This window comes from Manacus vitellinus, unplaced genomic scaffold (assembly GCF_001715985.3).
Source record: "Manacus vitellinus isolate BGI_N305 unplaced genomic scaffold, ASM171598v3 scaffold_27_pilon, whole genome shotgun sequence".
NCBI classification, from domain to species: Eukaryota; Metazoa; Chordata; class Aves; order Passeriformes; family Pipridae; genus Manacus; species Manacus vitellinus.
In genome coordinates this window covers 3,661,461-3,679,590 of record NW_021940039.1, presented here as the reverse complement: position 1 = coordinate 3,679,590, position 18,130 = coordinate 3,661,461, and the positions used below count along the sequence as shown (strand labels likewise).

The 18,130-nt window shown below is 48.0% G+C and overlaps 1 protein-coding gene across 1 annotated transcript in view; it reads right to left on the bottom strand.

The window, feature by feature from the left end:
• VAV2 (vav guanine nucleotide exchange factor 2) overlaps nt 1–18,130 on the bottom strand; it is a 134,649-nt gene that overhangs the window by 100,214 nt on the left and 16,305 nt on the right. Inside the window, exon 2 of the mRNA XM_008927234.2 lies at nt 1,518–1,634. Coding sequence (XP_008925482.1) covers nt 1,518–1,634 — 117 coding nt within the window. The remainder of the gene's footprint in view (nt 1–1,517; nt 1,635–18,130) is intronic.

The window sequence follows — 18,130 nt, the reverse complement described above, 5'->3', positions numbered from 1 at the left end:
TGAACGCAGATCTGAGGATAATGTGGGAATGAAAGGTGGCAAAGACAATGGGAATGTTTTGACAGGCTTCCAGAGGGATTTAGGGTGGTGCAGACCCGAACAGCTGATACCTCCACCAAATTGTTTAAAAATAAAAAAAAAGAGGTTTTTGTATACAAAATCTGTGCTTCCCACATTTTATATGGTTGATTAAGGATGATGCACATGAAAATAAGCAAGATCCAGGCAATAAAGCACATTTGGATTTCTTGGAAGTTTATGACACATTTCTTTCCCAAGTCTCATAAAAAAAACTAAATTGATGTGAGGTGAGAGGGAATGGCAAATCACCTCCCTTTCCCAAGTAACAAACCTGAACCTTCCCCACAAAAAAGCCAACAGGAGGAGGGAATAGCTGTTCCCTAACCACACCAGAAAGGAAACCAAACTGTGCTCATCAGCTGACATGTTCCAGCAGCGTTTAACACCAGGCTCTATTAACAGGCATCACAGGCAATTTGAAACAGCACAAAGCAAGAGACAATGTGACAATAAAGCAGCATTTTAATTAGCAGCAGTCCTTTCCCTGGCCCAAAAGGTTCCTTCTGTGCATTCATATTCCCAGAACAACAAAAGCCTTCTTGTATTTCATAAATCAAAAAAACTCATAAAACAAGGCCCTGCAATTGCACATTCCAGATAATGGTCCAGAAATAAATTAGGCAATAAATATCAAATAATATATCCCCATCAGCAGTGAAAATCTACTCTTTGGATAATCAGAAGGGAAGATGCCTTCCAGCAGCTTATGCCTGGTAACTCAAAACAGGTAAAACAATAGAGAGCTTTAATAAATCTTTTAACACCTTTTCTGCTGAAGAATATAGCAATTGTCCTGTGTAATAGCTTCCCTGAGCCCAGTATCCATCAGCCCTGATGCAGTTGGTGTCAAAACCAGGGAATCAGAACAAGAGCCACTTGTCAAAATCAGGCAGAGCTTTCCTCCCTTGCAGCTGGGTCTTGCTCAGAATTTGGTGGCAGCCATCACTTACAGCAAAACACGTTTTTGAAAAACTCAGGGCACTCATTTCACCCTGGCATCAAACTCCCTGACCCCCACAGACACTCACTGGCCACATGACAAAATTGATGGTGACTTCAGCAAAGCTATTTTGCTTTGCAGAGGTGGCAGCAGCTGGGGAAGGACTGTGAGAGGTCTGGACCTTGTGAAAGGTCTAATTCCTCCCCTCCCAAAAAAAGACATTTTTCATGTACTTTAGAGACTGATCCCAGAGACACTGTAATCTAAAGCAGAAAGCTTGAAGGCTTGATCTCCCTTCACTGAGGACACAGCAGAATCTACCCCTAAATATACCACGAGCACAGGAGAACAGGTGCTCAATCCTTGGGTTAAGGGTGCAGAAGCCTCTCAGAAAACCACAAAACCTTCATATTTTCATCCAAAAGCAGCAGCACAGGCCCGGAGGAGCAGCAGTGCCAGAAGCATCACTTCCCAGGAGCTCAGGAGTAACTCTTACCTTCCCGAAATCCCGCACATCGAAGAGGTCGAAGGGATCAAACAAATCGCTGTTCCTTAACCCAAATTTGTCGTGACACACCTTCAGGAAGGTTCGGATGTTCTTCAGACAGAGAAACTGGGGGAAAACAAAAGAGAAAAGGGGGGTAAAGTGTGAGCAGGACACAGGCACAAATTGCAACTGAGATTTACTGAGTTAAATTCACGTGCGAGACAAGTTAACAGGGACTTAGAAACTTGCACTGGAAAGCCAGGCACGAGTTTATTTGTTGTTGCTGAAGATGTCAGACTCAGGGTGCCCTGTGAGGGCTCCTGTGTTCTCAGCTGCACAGCAGAAACAAAACACCCTTTTGAAAAACAAATTTCTCACAAGGTAACATCGCAGAAGGGCTGGAGAACTCAAGCCAGGACACTTCCCTTTAAAGGCTGAAGAAAAAATATAAGTTACAGTTGATGTTCTACAGAAGGCCAGTGTTGAACTTTTAACCACTTCCAGCATGATTGCATCTGGTTCCCTACAGAAGGGGCACATGTTACATCCTGGGGAAGAGAAGGCTCTGAGGAGACCTTAAGAGCCCCTTCCAGTTCCTAAAGGGGCCAGAGAGGGACTCTGGACAAGGGGGAATGGCTTCACACTGCCAGGTGGCAGGGTTGGATAGGATATTGGGAAGAAAATCTTCCCTGTGAGGGTGAGGCTCTGGCACAGGTTGCCCAGAGAAGCTGTGGCTGCCCCATCCCTGGAAGTGTTCCAAGACAGATTGGACCTGGTCTAGTGGGGAAGGGTCCCTGCCCATAGCAGGGGCTGGAACTGGATGACCTATAACGTCCCTTCCAACTCCAACCATTCCCTGATTCTATGACTCTGCTACAACACTCCTTGTGTGTAGTGTTGTACATCCACACACATGCACACACACATCCCTAAAAAAGACTGGGACATTGAAAATCTGTTTTTTTGCTTTGGGGTATGAAACAACTGACAGTTTATTCGAGTACCATTTGCTCCCTGACCCTCACACCTCCCAGATGCTGAAGGCACCATAAACACCAACAGACCCACAAAAACACAAACCAGCCACATCCAGCCCATGCCAGTCCTGAGACTCAGCCATGGGAGCTGCTCCTGACCCCACCCAGATCCTGTCCCCAAGACCAGAGACTGTTTCCACAAAGCTTTGCTCATCTTTAACCTTGGCCCATTTGAAGAAGCAGAAGCCTCAGCCCTCCAGGGACCACCCTTGATTATTCAGGGAGGTCAACTGGCAGAGCAACGTTATCCTTCTCTTTCAAGAAAATCCTGTCTTTGACTACAGCAATAATTGGTTGTTTATTTGGGAGCATCAGGGATTCTGAGGTCTGGGGACTCCAGTCTCGCTCCAGTGGTGCTGCCTGGCAGCAGGGGCTAAGAGGAAAATAATAAAAATCTGCTTCATTTCTGCAGCTGCATCACCTCCATCCTTCATCAGGATGGGCTGACTGCTGAGCCAGCCAATTAACTTCCCTTCTTTCTGGAGCCTCATTACAAAATACCTTCAATTCATTGCTGTATTTTGAAGCAACTCTTTTTTTTTTCCCCCCCTCAGCAAATTCCTCACAAACACCTAACAAACATGTGAGAATCCCAAGTAAATCAATCCATTGAAGGGGTGAATCACCCCCACGTGATAAGCTGCCTTTGGGTGGGTTGGCTCAGCCTGGTTTTGTCACATGGCACCATCTCTGCTCCCCAAGCTGTCATCAAATACACTCCACATAAAGACATTGCTTGCAAACTTCACCCAGAGTTCAAAGCAAAATAAAAACAGCTTAATTTTCTTTTAATTAAACGAATCAAAGCAGAGTCTTTGGGGCCATCGTATCTCCACAGACACGACCAGAGTGCAGCTTGTTATCACCGCATTTGGGATTAGAGATGGGTTTTCCAGAGGTGGATTAGCAAGACCACCTCATTAACAACAGGCTGATTCACCTACACAAAGAAAGGAATAACCTTTTACCCTTCTCCCCCATGCCAGCCCCTCGACATGGGGCTGCTGAGTGACAGCAAAGCTCCCCCAGCACAGGGGGTGGCACAGGACAGTCCCATCACATCAGAGTTTTCTCATTAGACAAGCACGTGCCAGAGGCAGAAATTGAAAACAAATCTGGTTTTCTAGGGCATTCCTCTATCTCACATAAACACTGCAGTAAATATAAGTGTCTAGACAGAGGTTTTTTTCGGAATTGCTTTACAACCTCTCCTGCTGACGTGGGTTATTTCATAACTTTATCTTCTGGGCCTCTGCAAGAATTTACACCCCAGGCAAACCGGCTGCTTGCGGCACGGCCGTGTGTGCTGCTGCACTGCAGTCTCATTGATTTCAAATTTCTAGGCATGTGTTTATTTTAAATCCTTTTAAGCCTCCAATTTTGAAAGTTAATGACACAGGTTATAGCCACAATTGCACACAGCAAGATGCAAACTTCCTTTGCAGAACCGCCCTGCCCTTCTGCAGCATTCCCTCCTCGTCTCCCGCTCATCCCAGGCTGGGCAGCACCAAAACACAGACTTGTGGAATGACAGGATGGTTTGGGTTGGAAGGGACATTAAGGATCATCCACTTCCACCCCCCTGCCATAGGCAAGGACACCTTCCACCATCCCAGGTTGCTCCAAGCCGCATCCAACCTGGCCTTGGACACTTCCAAGGATAGGGCAGCCACAGCTTCTCTGGGCAACCTGTGCTGGTGAAGGAACTGAAGGCCAAAGCTGATTTTGCTCATCCAATTCAGCTCTGGAAACCACCTCATCACCAGCTGCTAAATGAGTACAGTGTGCCTGCTGCAGCACCAGTGCCCTCCTGCAGCCCCAGGTGACATCCAAGAGCCACCACACAGCCAGCCAGGCGCTGAGTGTGGGCAGGGGACAAGCATCGAGGAAGGAACCATCATCTATTTAAAGAGTTGTTGAAAAAGGCCTGATGTAAAACACAATAAACCAAGGCAAGAAACCACAGTCCCCCCTCCACGAGCAAGGAGCTGGCAACAGAGCAAGGCCACCACACTGATCACAACAAAAGCCTCCACTCAGAATGACAACTGCAGGTGGGTTTCAACCCCACCCGAAGTTCAGGTGGGTACACTCAGCGTGGGTGTTGGTGGCACAATTTCTTGCACTATTTCTCCCTCGCCAATCTGCAAAGTGTTATATCACACCTTTTTTTTTTTTTTTTGGCATTTCGAGGTCAGTTTGCTGTTGATGGAGGATCAGGAATTCTTGGCTCGATACTGTTACTCAACGGCCACATGTTAAAATTAGCCACAATTTAATATGGGCTGTGCCCAGGCCATTTTATTCACCAGTCAATCACACCTTTGGACAAGTAGACATCTTGCAGGAGAAAAAGAGAGAGAGAGAAATCAATGTTCTCCGTGGGGCTCATTCAGCACCTGTCAGGCCCAAAAATCAATGCTGTCATTTATACACTTCGAGCGAGACTGTCACTGAGGCAGGATCCCTCGGTGCAAGGGACATCCCAGCCCTGCCATAACCCTCCTCCACATCCAAAACAGCCTTGGAACCCACCAGCCGTGGCTTCTGGGGACTGACACCACCAGCAATCACGATGCTCATAGAAACAGACCCGAGACTATGGCAACTTCCATGGATACCAGCACCTCCCACTGAAGTGCCAGCCAGGCTCCAAAAGCAGCCATGGCACAGGTCCTTGGCACAGGCAGAGCATCCTGGGCACTGCAAAGCCCAGAGAGGGAAGTTATCCAAGCCAGAGCAAGGAGGCAATGGGGGCAGGGATGGGACTACCACACACAACAAGAAACCCACCTGGTTAAACAAAATACCTTGAAGGCTGACAAGAGATGAGAAAAGTGTGGTCAGTTCTGACCCAATCCTCGGAGGGTTTTAAAAAAACAGCATTAGAGAGAGGCAGTAGTGGAGGCAGAAGGGGCCCATCACCTGCACTCACTCAGTTTCAGAACAGATTCACTTATTTTTAACCACCCTGCAATGTCATGAAGTGAATAAACTGCTAAAAACTGCTCTCAGCCACTGGTCCCACTGGGACCCTCCTCCTGTACACGGGGAGGCCAACAACCCCAATGCCTGGGACACACTGGGAGCTTCTCAGCAGCTTCTGGGATGTCCTTTTTTAAAGAGGCTTTTTATGATCCTATTTCTTTTACTGGATTCAGTAAGTTTAGAGATACACAAAGGGTCTTGCTGCCGAGTTTTCATGCCACTCAAACTTGTCCTGCAAACTCAGAAATGGAGATGCCTTCAGTGGAGATCAAAAAAGGGGTAGTTGGGTATCTGAGATTACTCCAGATACTCCAGCACTCGGAATAAATCCACTTTGCACACCAGGAGCTTAGCGGGGACATGCCCAGCCATCCCACAGCAGCTGGGCATCCCAAAGCTCTGCTGCTGCACCCCAGGGCAGGAAGGGCAGGTCAGATGTTTCTGTAGATGGAAACTCCAGCTCTGGGGGTGGGAGGGGAGCCCAGGGGAGGGTGCAGGGCAGCTCAGCACCTCGCTCCTCCCCACGCCCCTGCGTTAGCCACCACCCCTCCCTGCGGTCCCCGTATGACTGGGCACCCCTGGCACCTGCACTGACTAGACAGCAGCCATTTCCAATGCAAATTCACCAGAAAAGAGCCACCTACTCGAGCACCTGGGGTTGGGTTGGAAACAGTCCCCTCTCAGCCTCAGCAGAGATGATGGCAGGCTTGAAGGCCACATGTGCTCTTGACTCCCACCAAAGGGGTTTTGTTAAAGGAAAAACAGAATCATTTAGGTTGGAAAAGACCTCCAAGATCGAGTCACACCTTTAACTCAGCACTTCCAAGCCCAACACTAAACCATGTCCCTTAAGTGCCACATCTACACCACCTTAAATCCCACCAGGGATGGGGACTCCACTTTCCTGAGCAGCCTGTTGATGGCAGAGAGACAGACTAAAAGCTGGAAGAATGCAGCAGCATTTGCTCAACAACCAAGCTGGGATCCCAGGTGGGATCTGGAGGAGATTCACATGAGCAGAGAAGTCCCTGCTCCCTGCAGCTGGGATGGCACAAGGGAGGGAGGTGCAAGGCTTGGGAGTCTCCAAAGAGACGTTTTAACAACGTGATAAAACACAGGAAAAGGAAAGAAACTGGAGGGGATGATTCTGTCTGGCAGGGCAGGATGCTGCAGCAGCTCACAGCTTTTTGGAAAGGGCCTTTTGGAGAGGGAGCAGCTGCGGGGGGCCGGGGTTAGAGCTGGGGGGGGAGCGGGGCCGCACACGGTGACAAACGGGGCATCTGGGCACAGGGCCACGCACTGAGCTGTGGCCAGAGGAGCTGTGGGCTTGAAACTGGTCCTGCAGCATGCAAGGAATGCTGCAGCTCTGCCTTTTGAGATAACCCGCTGACGAATGACGAAAGTAACTTTCTTTAGCGCTTCCTGACCGTGATGTCAGATTTCCTCTTATCTCGCTGCCGGCACCGCTGCAAAGCACCAGGAGAAAAGTGAGTCCTCAACGGGGGAGCTGTGAGCATCTGCTTATCACAGGCTCTGCAAACGGGGAAGGGAGGGTCTCGTTGAGAAAACACCTCGTTTACAGCGATCAGTGGGGAAATGGGTATCCCACGGTGCAAACCTCTATAGAAAGCTGAAGGATGCACCTCCTCCAAGTCATGCCGAGTTCCCCCGAGCTACTCTGACATTGCAAAGAAGCATCAAAACTCCCTTGGCTTGCTCCAACAGCAAGAGTGGAGAGAAAATCCAAGAGCATCCAAGTACCCAGCGGGAACTACAGGGCTGCAGCCAACAACTCTGCATGGCAGGGGGTTTGGAACTAGATGGTCTTTAAGGTCCCTTCCAACCCAAAACATTCTGTGACCTAAAACTGTGCAAATCACAAGCTTTATCTAATCTCTCCAAATGGGTCTGCCCCATCCAGCTCACCTCCACATCAAGGTGTTACCAGGACAGTTTCAGGAGCAGTAACGAGTCAAAAGCACAAGTGGAGCTTGTATTACTCCCACCAGCAGCACGAAATCTCCCATGGTTTTGTTCCTCCTGGCTTTGTTCCTCCCCAGCTTCACCCCGTTGTCTCTGGTGCAGATGAGCAGCCGCAGAGACAGCGCAAAACATCCCTGCAGAAAATTCCCCCTCTCGCTCACATTTGGATTCAAGTCACAGCTCATCAATTACTTCGGATGGACAGATTAAATTTCAGGTTGTTGGACAGCAGATTTATCTATTGAGAAGTGGAGAACGAAATTATTTCTCAAACAGTTTAGCACTATTATTTCCCCCCCCTTTCAAAGACATTCCCATCACTGAGTGCTCCCGGGCTGGGCAAATTCCACTTAGCGAGGCTGATTAATGAGCCTGAAACACTGATGAGGGCTGACCTCTCCACAGCTTCTCCTTCTCCTCACATCCACCCACAAGCAAGATTTATCCCTAGGAGAGTACCTGAGGGAAAGCAACCATTTATTTTAGCAAACACCCATAGCTGGTCACTGGGAGGACTGGGGGAAGGCAAACCTACACTGCAAGCAAAGGTCCTTCCTGGTGAGAAGCATCAGCCTCAGAGGGACTACAAACCTTCCACACCTGGCCTCAGAGAAGGACACCACAGATCCAGGGAGGCTGTCCAGCAGCAGACCAGCACACTGGGACAGGCTGCCAAGCCCCACATCCTCACACCTTTGCTCATCATCACTCCTGAACTGGTCAAGCGGACAAAGATCTTCCAATTGCCTTATGGGAACTTCTCATTGTGGTTATGGGTGCTCAAAGGGAAGAGGTCTCTCAGATAACCTCATTAAAGCTCATGAACTGGAAACCAGAATACACACAGAACTGTGAAAACAACTAAAAATAAAATAAATAAAAAAATAACAAAGAGAGGCTCTAGAATAACCTATTAAATACCCAGAAGTCTCAAACCTCAGCCCTAGAGGCAGAGGAATGGCTCCCAGCACTGCTCAGAGTGGGCACAAACATTAACCAGAGCTCCCAGCCTGAATTTCTCACAAGACATGAGCTACTGGAACAAGGTGAGGACCAGTGGCAAACACCTCCGTGGTGGCAGACGCTGGGAAGAGGCGAGAGGAACAAGAGACAGAGCACGGGGTCAAATTATTTAACTCAGTCAGTGAGAGGTGCCCAAGAACTGTTCAGCGACACACTGAAGTATATCTTGAGGATGTATAGATGTGCTGGCTCTGCTTGCAGAAGTCTGTGTGAGGGGAGCAGCATTATCCCCCCCTGGGCTGTGAGAGCTCATCCTATTTTATCCAAGGCTAGTTTTGCTGACTCCTGAACTCTCCCTGAGGAGAGGCTTGTTTCCTTCATTACACAGGCTTCTTCAGAATAAAAAAAAAAAAGAGAGAGAGAAAAAAAGAATTCCAGAAGCGTGGCTAAAACCATCAGGCAGCTGATGAGTCCAAGATAACGCGGGGATGGAGGAGGGGACAAGGATCGAGTAACATCCCCCGGTTTGGAGAAGGGAAAAGACGTCACAGGCGAGCCCAGATGTTTGTGTCCTCGGAGGCAAACTCCCAACAGCAGCGATAACCTCCCCAAAGCTCAAAACCACATCTGAGCCCTGCCCGGTGGCAGGAGAGGCTCGTGAGAGCCCGTGCAAGGAGCCCGCAGACTCCCCGGGGGAGCGCTGGGCTCCGTCCGTCTGTCCGTCCCGCCGTCGGGGGGTCAACCCAGCGGCACACACGGGCTCTAAATGAGCGGAAGGAAGCTGCAACTTCCCAAAGAAAACGGCGGAGCTGCCGCCGATGACAGTACTTCCCTCCTTTGTGGAGCCCTCGGAGGGCTGCAAACGCGGGGCTCCGCTGAGAAAGCCGGGATTTGTTGAGGGAAGGGCTTTAATTGCAGTGCCTTGGGGCGTTTCATCAGAGATGCTCTCTTTTTTATCAGAAATTCCCTGATCCCACAGCCAAGGTTTGGACAGCCCAGCCACCCAAAATCCAGCGGGTCCAACAGGTTCAGCGCTGCTCCAAACCCCAGCCGTAAGTCTGAGGTTTGTGTCACCAAAACCCTTCCCGCTGAGGTTTTAGAAAACCCCACAGTCAAATCCCTGCGTCGCGTCGGGCTGCTGATTGCACTTCGGAGATTTATCTTCCAGGATGTCCCTACCAAAGAGATCTGCAGAGCCACTCCCAGGAATCACAACAGCTTCTCGAAAAATCAGGTGGGCACAGCCCTCTCTGATGGCCCCGGTCTCCACAATCTCCTGGGGGATGGCAGGGCAGGGAGCAGAGGCTGTTTGCGTCCTGAGTTATGGGTGAGTGTGAGAAAACCACCAAGTATCAGCACCCCACTTCGGAGGAGAAACCCAGCTGGACCCTCTAAGGTTCATCAGTACCACAGCAAATACATCAAAAGTGGTTCTTCTGGACTTTCCCACAGTATCCAGGAAGCTCTGACTCCTGCATCCCACATCTGGGGTGTCTCCACATCCCTACCAGCAGACTGCCAAATCCAGCCTGGGCTTCAGTGAGCAACTGGATCTGAGACTACAGAAAGCTTGGGAGCAGGAGAGCTTGGAGGGATTGCTCAGTCTGTCCACATTTGGCACCCTGAGAGTCCCCTTCCACATGCATTAAATCCAGCCCTGTTCTATTCTTGCTGGAAGACATGCAGCTCCACCAGGAAAACTCAGTTAAGAAAGGGGAAAAAAAACCTAAAAACAAAAACCCACAAACAAACAAACAAACCCAAAACAAACCCAAAACAAACAAAAACAAAAAAACAAATACAAAAAACCACACACACCCCAAAAAAAGGAAAAAAAGAAAAGAAATTAAAAAAAAGAGATGTCTTGGCTCATACTATTGACATGAAGTCCTAAACTCGTGTTTGCCTCACCATGGCTCAAACTTCATCACTCAGAAAACATGACCACAGATAAAAGACGGAAAAGGAAAATTGTGATTAGAGCTGGTCAAGAAACAAGATCCCTTCCCACGCACTGAGTTTTAGGCAAAGAAAATTCAAAACATTTTGGCCAACCCAAAGCTCTAAGACAGGACTTGCCCTGAACCATGACAATCAAATTAGAACAGACCATTCAGCTGCTGTTAAGGAAAGTGAGTAATTGCATAACCCTATATAGAGTTACACTGCAATGACACGCTTCCAGAGAACTTTCCAAGCAGCCATTGTTCCCCTGCTCCCCAGGCTGGCGCAGGGAATCGGACCGTGATGAACTTTTGACAGGGCAGTGGTGAGAACAGCTACAGTGCATCTCTGAGATGAGTCAACAGCAGCCAAGTCAGCAAATCAGGCCTTGTCACGTCAAGTATTTGGTCCAGACCTGAGGGAGGACGCCCCAGGCAGCAGCCTGCAAGCCTGGGCTAATTCAAGGAATTCACACAGCTGATTTTTGTCCCTAAACCCAAGCAGCCCTATGTAAGTGCTGAAGAGAAAAGCTCTGAGACTTTGGAGGCAGAAGTGAACCATGGGGTAGGTTCCTGCTACAGCTGACTCCAATGTCATTTATGCAAAATTGTCAAAGCAGGCTGTTATTAAATAATGACCAAACAAATATGTTGAATTGAAGGCCTTTATATTGATTTGATAGGAGTCTCAGTTTTAAAATACTCATCATATCTGGAAGTGTTCAAGGCCAGATTGGACAGGGTTTAGAGCAACCTGGTCTAGTGGAAGGTGTCCCTGCCCATGGCAAGGGGGTGGAATGAGATGAGCTTTAAGGTCCTTTCCAAACCAAACCTGTCTGTGATCCCCAGAGAGGCACATCCTCCTTTCAGTGCACACACCACCAGCCTCACTCCAGGCACCCTATGCTTTCCTTTCTTAAAACACCCCAAGAAATCTTATTTCACAAGTTCTGCCATCAGACCACCAGCATGCAATCTTCCAGCATCCAAAAGACTTTTCTGGGAAGAGCCTGTGTGGCTGCCATTGCATTAATCATCCATCACGGGTAGATACAATTTTTCTACACACAGTCATGATGTTGGGTGACTCGCTTCCAATTAGACTCACTTCACTCTCAGAAAGCCTCTGCAATTACAACTAAATGTGTTTTCCTCGCTGAAAGACGTGCCAGGTTACCTGCCAGGAGGCAGAAATGCCAAACAAAAGGAACACCCAAAACATTCATCCCACTGAGCCCATCAGTGTATCACAGAGAGGGAAACCACCACTCAAAAGCAAACACTCAGCCATGAGAAATATTTATAATGCTGCCTTTGGTGCAGCTTTTACCTTTTAAATTGGTGATGGAGGAAAGAACAGTTTGGAAAAACTGCAAACTTCTGTTGTTTTGAGGTTTGCAGAGTCCTGTCTTTGCAGACAAGTTCTGGAGATGACAGTTCAGCTTCCAGATCACCACAGGACCCAGAGGTGATGCTGGTAGAGAGCTCTGTACCCTAAAGGATGGAAGCAACCCGCTCCTGGTGACAGACACCTTGACACCCAGGCTGTGTTACACCCTCCTGGACTGCTGCCCAGGCTGCCACCTACTCCCTGAGCCTTGCTAGAGAAACCAGGCCAGTGGGTTTGGTGAAAAACAGCCCCTAAATGTCACACCAGGGGCCAGGATGGCTTTTTTAAAAGTAGAAAACAAACACTCAGAACATTCCCTTAATGATGCCAGGTAATGAGGCTGAAAGACACCCTCCAGTTCCTTCCTAAAGAAGGAATTAAAGCCAGAACACTATTTCTCACGTCCCGGGTAACTGCTGCAGACCTGCATATGAAATCGAGCTGCATTTTTACAAGATTAAGCCCACAATGTGCTTTTTAATAGGTCCCTGGATGCCTGTGGCAGCACATGGGGCTCTGCACTGCATCAGCTCCTTATGGCAGGGATGGGGCTGTCTTGGAGCAGCTCAGCAGCTTCTTCACCCCCAAATGCAGCAGAAAAGGGGTCGTGGGGTGTTCCTGGGCCAACCAACCTGTGCATTGCTCCTCCAGGCACCAGCTCCCAGCATGGGGAGGTGGGAAGAGCAGGCACATGGAAAGATAAAAGACAGACCTGCCCCAAAAACCCTCTTATCCAAGAGGAATTTCTAAGGAAAAAACTCATGTGTTACAAAATCTACAAGCCAGAACCTCGCCTGGGGAGGGAGCACCCACTGCACAGCAGCTCTTCTGAGCCCCCTGGGTCATGGGGAAGGGTTGAGCATCATATCTCCTGCTATGGGCAGCAGCAGGAGCTGAACCAGGGGCTGGCAGAGCTGGGAGAAGGGGCCTGGGGTGCCTGTGCCAGCATCTGGGGGCTGCCTGTGCCTGGGGACCAAGGAGGGACAGGCAGCCCTGAAGCCTTCGGAGTCATCAGAGCTTCTTCTCCTCGGCTTTAAATAATAAGTGTTTTGTTGCATTTCATTATTGGGAAGAACCAATGCTGTGAACAGACAGTGTGAGCTGGAGAACAGGAAGGGGTTTTGTTTTTCCCCAGTAGTTTAACTGAGGCTCATCAAGTTTTCCAGCCCCGAATTTCTCCTGCCCAAAATGAACCTGAAACGGAGCAGCAGGAGTGGGGAGCACCTCTGCCTGCAGGGTGACAGCCTACCTAGAACAGTGCAAGGCACAGAAAATTGGTGTGGGTTATTAAAAAAAAAAAGGTCTTAATGGAAGAAAAAATAAAAAGTTTTATAGCTTAACTGCTTTAGTCCTTGTGTTTCAGATCCAGGACCAAGGGCAGACAGACAGATGTTGTTCTACAGAAGTAAGGGCGTAGAGAGATGAGGCTGGAGCCATGGATGGGACACACCACATGTCTGGCAGAGCCCCTGCCACCCCACATCACCCATCCATCAGCCATGCCCAGGAGAAAACAGCCAACAAATCACCCATTTTAAAATGGAAAAGGAAAGGGGGGGAGACAGCCTAGCTGGGATGAATCCCCCCCTGCTTTATACTTTCCCCCCACTAACAGAAAATGTTTCAAGTTATAAACCACAGCTGGGTACTCAGGCCCTCCCAGGCCTCCCCTGAGTCTTCAGACATCAGTAGGTTTCAGAGTACATCCCAAAATCCTACTTGGTGTTCTCCTGTCAACCCCAACTCCATTTCTGTGGATGAGGAAAGGAAAACCCATCCACGAACACAGACATGAACCCCCATTTTTCTTACTACCTCAACCCCTCATGCTGCCTTTGGCCATTTGCATTCAGGGTATCGGTTCCTCTCCCTTTCAACACTGCAAGGAAATTAATTAACTGAAGGGTAACTGTAAGTATCACAAAGCTTGGGAGGCCAAGACAGGAAATCTGAAGATTAACCATCATATTTAATGTATGCACGAGATAAAAATCAGAATGAACTTCGATCAGGGGAAGGGTGAGGAGGCTGCTGGCATTACTGCGATGTCGGTTGTTTGGGGTTTTTATTTTAAAGATAAAATACATGCTCTAATCTTAAGATTTCAATTAAGCATTTTTAGCCCTTGTGGAGAGAGGTGTAATTCCTTACTACAGAGTATCAAGCATCATTCCATTCACTCTAACGTGGTAATGAAAGCCAGGTGGAAAGCAGAAGGAGAGCCATCACTCCTCAGCCCTGGCATTGAATTTAAAGGAATCTCCAGTTGTGGAAAGGATGCTCTGAGCCACAGCAGAGGCAGAGCTGTCCTAACCAGCTCCACAAGCAGTTCTGCACAAGGTGCCTTGCCGTGCCTTACACGTGCCCAACACAGCTTAATGATCCCAGTTCCCACCACGGGAAGAAAACATGCAACAAAAAGGAAATTACTTCCCATTTCAAGTTATTTTTGCAAAGCAGAATTTAATGAGAGACTCCAGCCAAAATTAACTCTGGTCCGTGAAGTTTCCTAAAGCATTAAAAGATTTGTTACCACAATGAATTAAAGATCTTTCTGCAGTGCTTAAAGTTTCAACCATCAAATTCTGGCCACAGACTCCAAACCTCTCTGGACTTGGGCACAACCTCATCCCTGACCTCCACTTGAGGGAGAGCCTTAAACTGAATTAAACCAAGGGGAGCTTCATTTCTGATCCATTTATTTAAACCTCTCTCTGAGAATGTGACTTTTACCTTATCTGGCACATTTTTTCCTTCCTTCCCAAGCTCCAAAGGCAAAATTTACTGCCACAGCAATGCAGTGCAGCTCCTCTTCTGCATGATGAAAACAGGCTACAGAAAATTAATCTACTGGCTACTCAATTTGTAAAGCTGCTTAAAAAGGTCAGGCCCCCAGCTCATAAAAACCATCACTGAGAACAGATCCCAGTGATTACGGGAAATAAGGCTCTGGATATTTATATAAATTAATACTGGGGAGTATAATGAGATAACAGGACCCTCTAATCTAACACCCACATCCCACTCCTGGCAGCTCATAAAACACTCATCTATTCCAGTAACACATCAGGAGTGCACCCAAAGCTGGCACCTGAGGCTAAAGGGGGTTAGAAATCCTCCCAAAATCTCTGGAATGCTTTGACTGAATAGTTTCCAGATCTGGCTTCGGATTTTTTTTGAGGCAAGTCTTCTTTTCTGAGCCAGACTAATAGGGACTAAACACACACCAGCAGGGATATATCTCAGTCTACCAAAAATACGGAAGAACATTATTTTGAGGGGGGGTTTCATATTTTTTTAATGATGTTCTGTTAAATTCTTTAATAGGAAGTTTAGTGTGTGGATTAATAACAAACATCAACACTCCTGTGACTCTGCAGCTCCCCCTGATTTACACCCACTTAAGCAAGAAAACTCAGTTGGAATGCCTCCCTGTGGGACAACGGGAAAATCCAGTTATTTCTAGGAGCTGACTCTGCCTCTCTCCATCCCTGCACTGACTTGGGGCTAGTCAAACACAGGTATTTCCCCAGGAGCAACCTGGTCTAGTGGAAGGTGTCCCTGCCCACAGCAGGGGCTTGGAACAAGATCAGCTTTAGGGTCCCTTCCAACCCAGACCAGTCTGTGATTCTAGGAAACAGGACTTAATGATGTATTTACCAGCCAGACAGGAGCAGTTACACCAGACAGTACCCTCCTAATTGGAATATCTAAAATAAACTCTGTGTAAGAGTGTAATTGCATTCGCAGAGCAGGGAGCATCAGGGAAGGCTGCATTGTTTTTGCTGTGCCAGTCTAATTAATTTGGTACAATTTGAGGGTGGAGAAAAGGCCCCAGGGACATGTTGGGCTGGACCATTAATGCTGCATTTCAGCCAGAGGGGTGAGGAGGGGAACTGGCAGAAGCATCCAGTTCCTTCCCCAGCTCAGCTGCTCAACTCCATCTCCTTCCAAAGCCACCCACTCTGCTCTAGTGGGCTGAAAACTGTCTGGACACGCAAGGACAGTACTCACAGCTTAATGGGAGGGGATCAATAAGTCTAAACAGGCAGCAGCCCTAAAAAAAGCTCACTGACCCATGAATTAAAGTTATTTTATTGACACAGTTAAGACAGTGTCAACACACAGTTAAACACTCTCTTCATTTCCCCTTTTTTCTGTCAGTATCCCTGTTCTAATTTCCGAAATACCACCCAACTTAAGTCAATTTTTACTACTACAGCTGCATATATAACTTCCTTCTGCTTTGAATTAGTCCTTTCTCTTAGCAACTGCCTCCACCAACACATACACAGTGTGGAACATACAGAGAATTGTTAGGCACAGAATTAAGGCGCAAGGACAAGCACGCAGATTTTTGTCAGCCTGATGTATACTCAGTTCTGTGCAGCCCCAAGCAGAAGTTATTAAAAACATTGGCTTAGGAGCCAGCATGATACATTTAAGAAGTCATACAGCAAACATTAATACAGGCCTGGCTCCTGTGAAAATGGCTGTGGCACGTATTAGGCTGAGCTGTTAGGAATAAATTGCTCCTCTGCATAATGCAATCAAGACTATGCAAAGAAAAAAAAAATGAAGGCTCCACACTATTTTACAGGGCCATAAACACCAAGGGAAATAAAACATCTTGCCTAAGGTGTAGCTTTCAATGCAAAAAGCTCTTATTCAAAGCAGTGCTTCCTCCAGCTCCATGGGGAAAGGCTTTCCAGCTGCTGAGTGCCTCAGGGAGGGGAGCAAAAATAACATGTCATATAAAGTCATCATGACCCATCACTTCTGGTTGCACTCAAGAAGCAGACAGACTTTTCCTGGAGCACACTCCACCATGAACAGCATTCCCTCTCCAGGACCTGAGGAGTGACCAACATCTGTCTGATGGACATCTGGCAAAGGGCTCCCATCCTGGGAGAGGGTGGGGAAGCCAAGGCATTGCACAGCCTCCCTTGCTGTTGGATGATTAATGGAGCCTTCCAGGGGGCAAAGCCTTTCCACATTTGGGTTTGTAACTGAAATGCACAGGTAGAACACATCAAGCCAGCCCGTGGTGGCTCTCCCCAAATCACTGAGTGTGTGTGAAGGGGCACAGACCGAGACCCCACAGAGAGCTGAGCCCCTCGGGGTGCCTGGCCCTGCACAGCTGGGGATGGGCACACACTGATGAGTCATCCCCAGCTTGGCAAAAGGGATCAAAGAGGTTTAATTTGAGATTTTAGTCCTCCTCCACTCCCGAGCACAAACCCCTTCAATCCCAAGAAAATTTCTTCATGTTGCCTTGAATATTCCAATCAAATAAAAATTATGCCACAATCTGAAAAGCAACTGCAGCTCCAGTTTTTGTTTCCAGCCATCTCAGCTCTCCCCTGGTATCGAGCTTCTGGTCTAACTCAGACACTCAACTTTTGTCCCTCCCCTGCACTAGCTTTCAGCTGCTTCCTACCCAGACAGAGTCTGGTCAACCACACGTCTGTATCCACAGAGAAGGACTTCATGGTTACACAATCCCTGGGATTGCATCCTCCTTCCCCATCTCCCACAGTCCACATCGTGAAGCTACAATGGCATGAGAACTGAGAACAGGCACTGCTTGTGTTTGGCCATGGACAGCCCAAGCTCCCAGGAAAACAGCAGTGCTCCCTTTGGTCAGCATCCCCAAAACCTGAGCAGGAGGGACAATCACACAGCACCTGCAAATTACTGGTTTGACCTTGTGCCACTTCATTCTTTAACAAGACTTATTTCCTCCATGAGAAGCTCTAAGGTCTCACACCAGGTCAGTGTTCCCCACAGACCAAACCAGCCCCAAATATGCTCATAAACCCTTTGGAGGGCTGAGAAATCCAGCCCAGATCTCTTCTAGCAGCCAGAACCTCCTCCCCAGCTGCCCAGTGGTTCTTCTCAGGTAGAATGAGATCTCAGTGCTCTGTATTCCCAGATTATCTGCATGACCTTTGCCCAGGATTAGGGCCTCTGTTTGCAAAGGGCTTGGAACCAAGTGGAGTTTGGACCTGTGAATTCATGAGTAATGCAAAAATAATCCAAAAAGTAACATAAATAATCCAAAAGTAATGCAAATAATCCAAAAGTAACGCAAACATAAACTGTCTGAGGGGCTTTTTTGAGTATTCATGTCAACTGCTAAAGGAGATTCCTGCAGAACCAGGGTCTGGAAGCAGCTCACAGCACACACACCCCACACCTCCCTCAGCAGTAACCTACTGCTGTCTCTTTTTTTAACAGTTGCCTTAAACCCTCAGAACTGTAAAAATCCAGCAGTTGTTTGGTTTTTTTTAAGCCACCCACAGAAAAGTTCTGCAA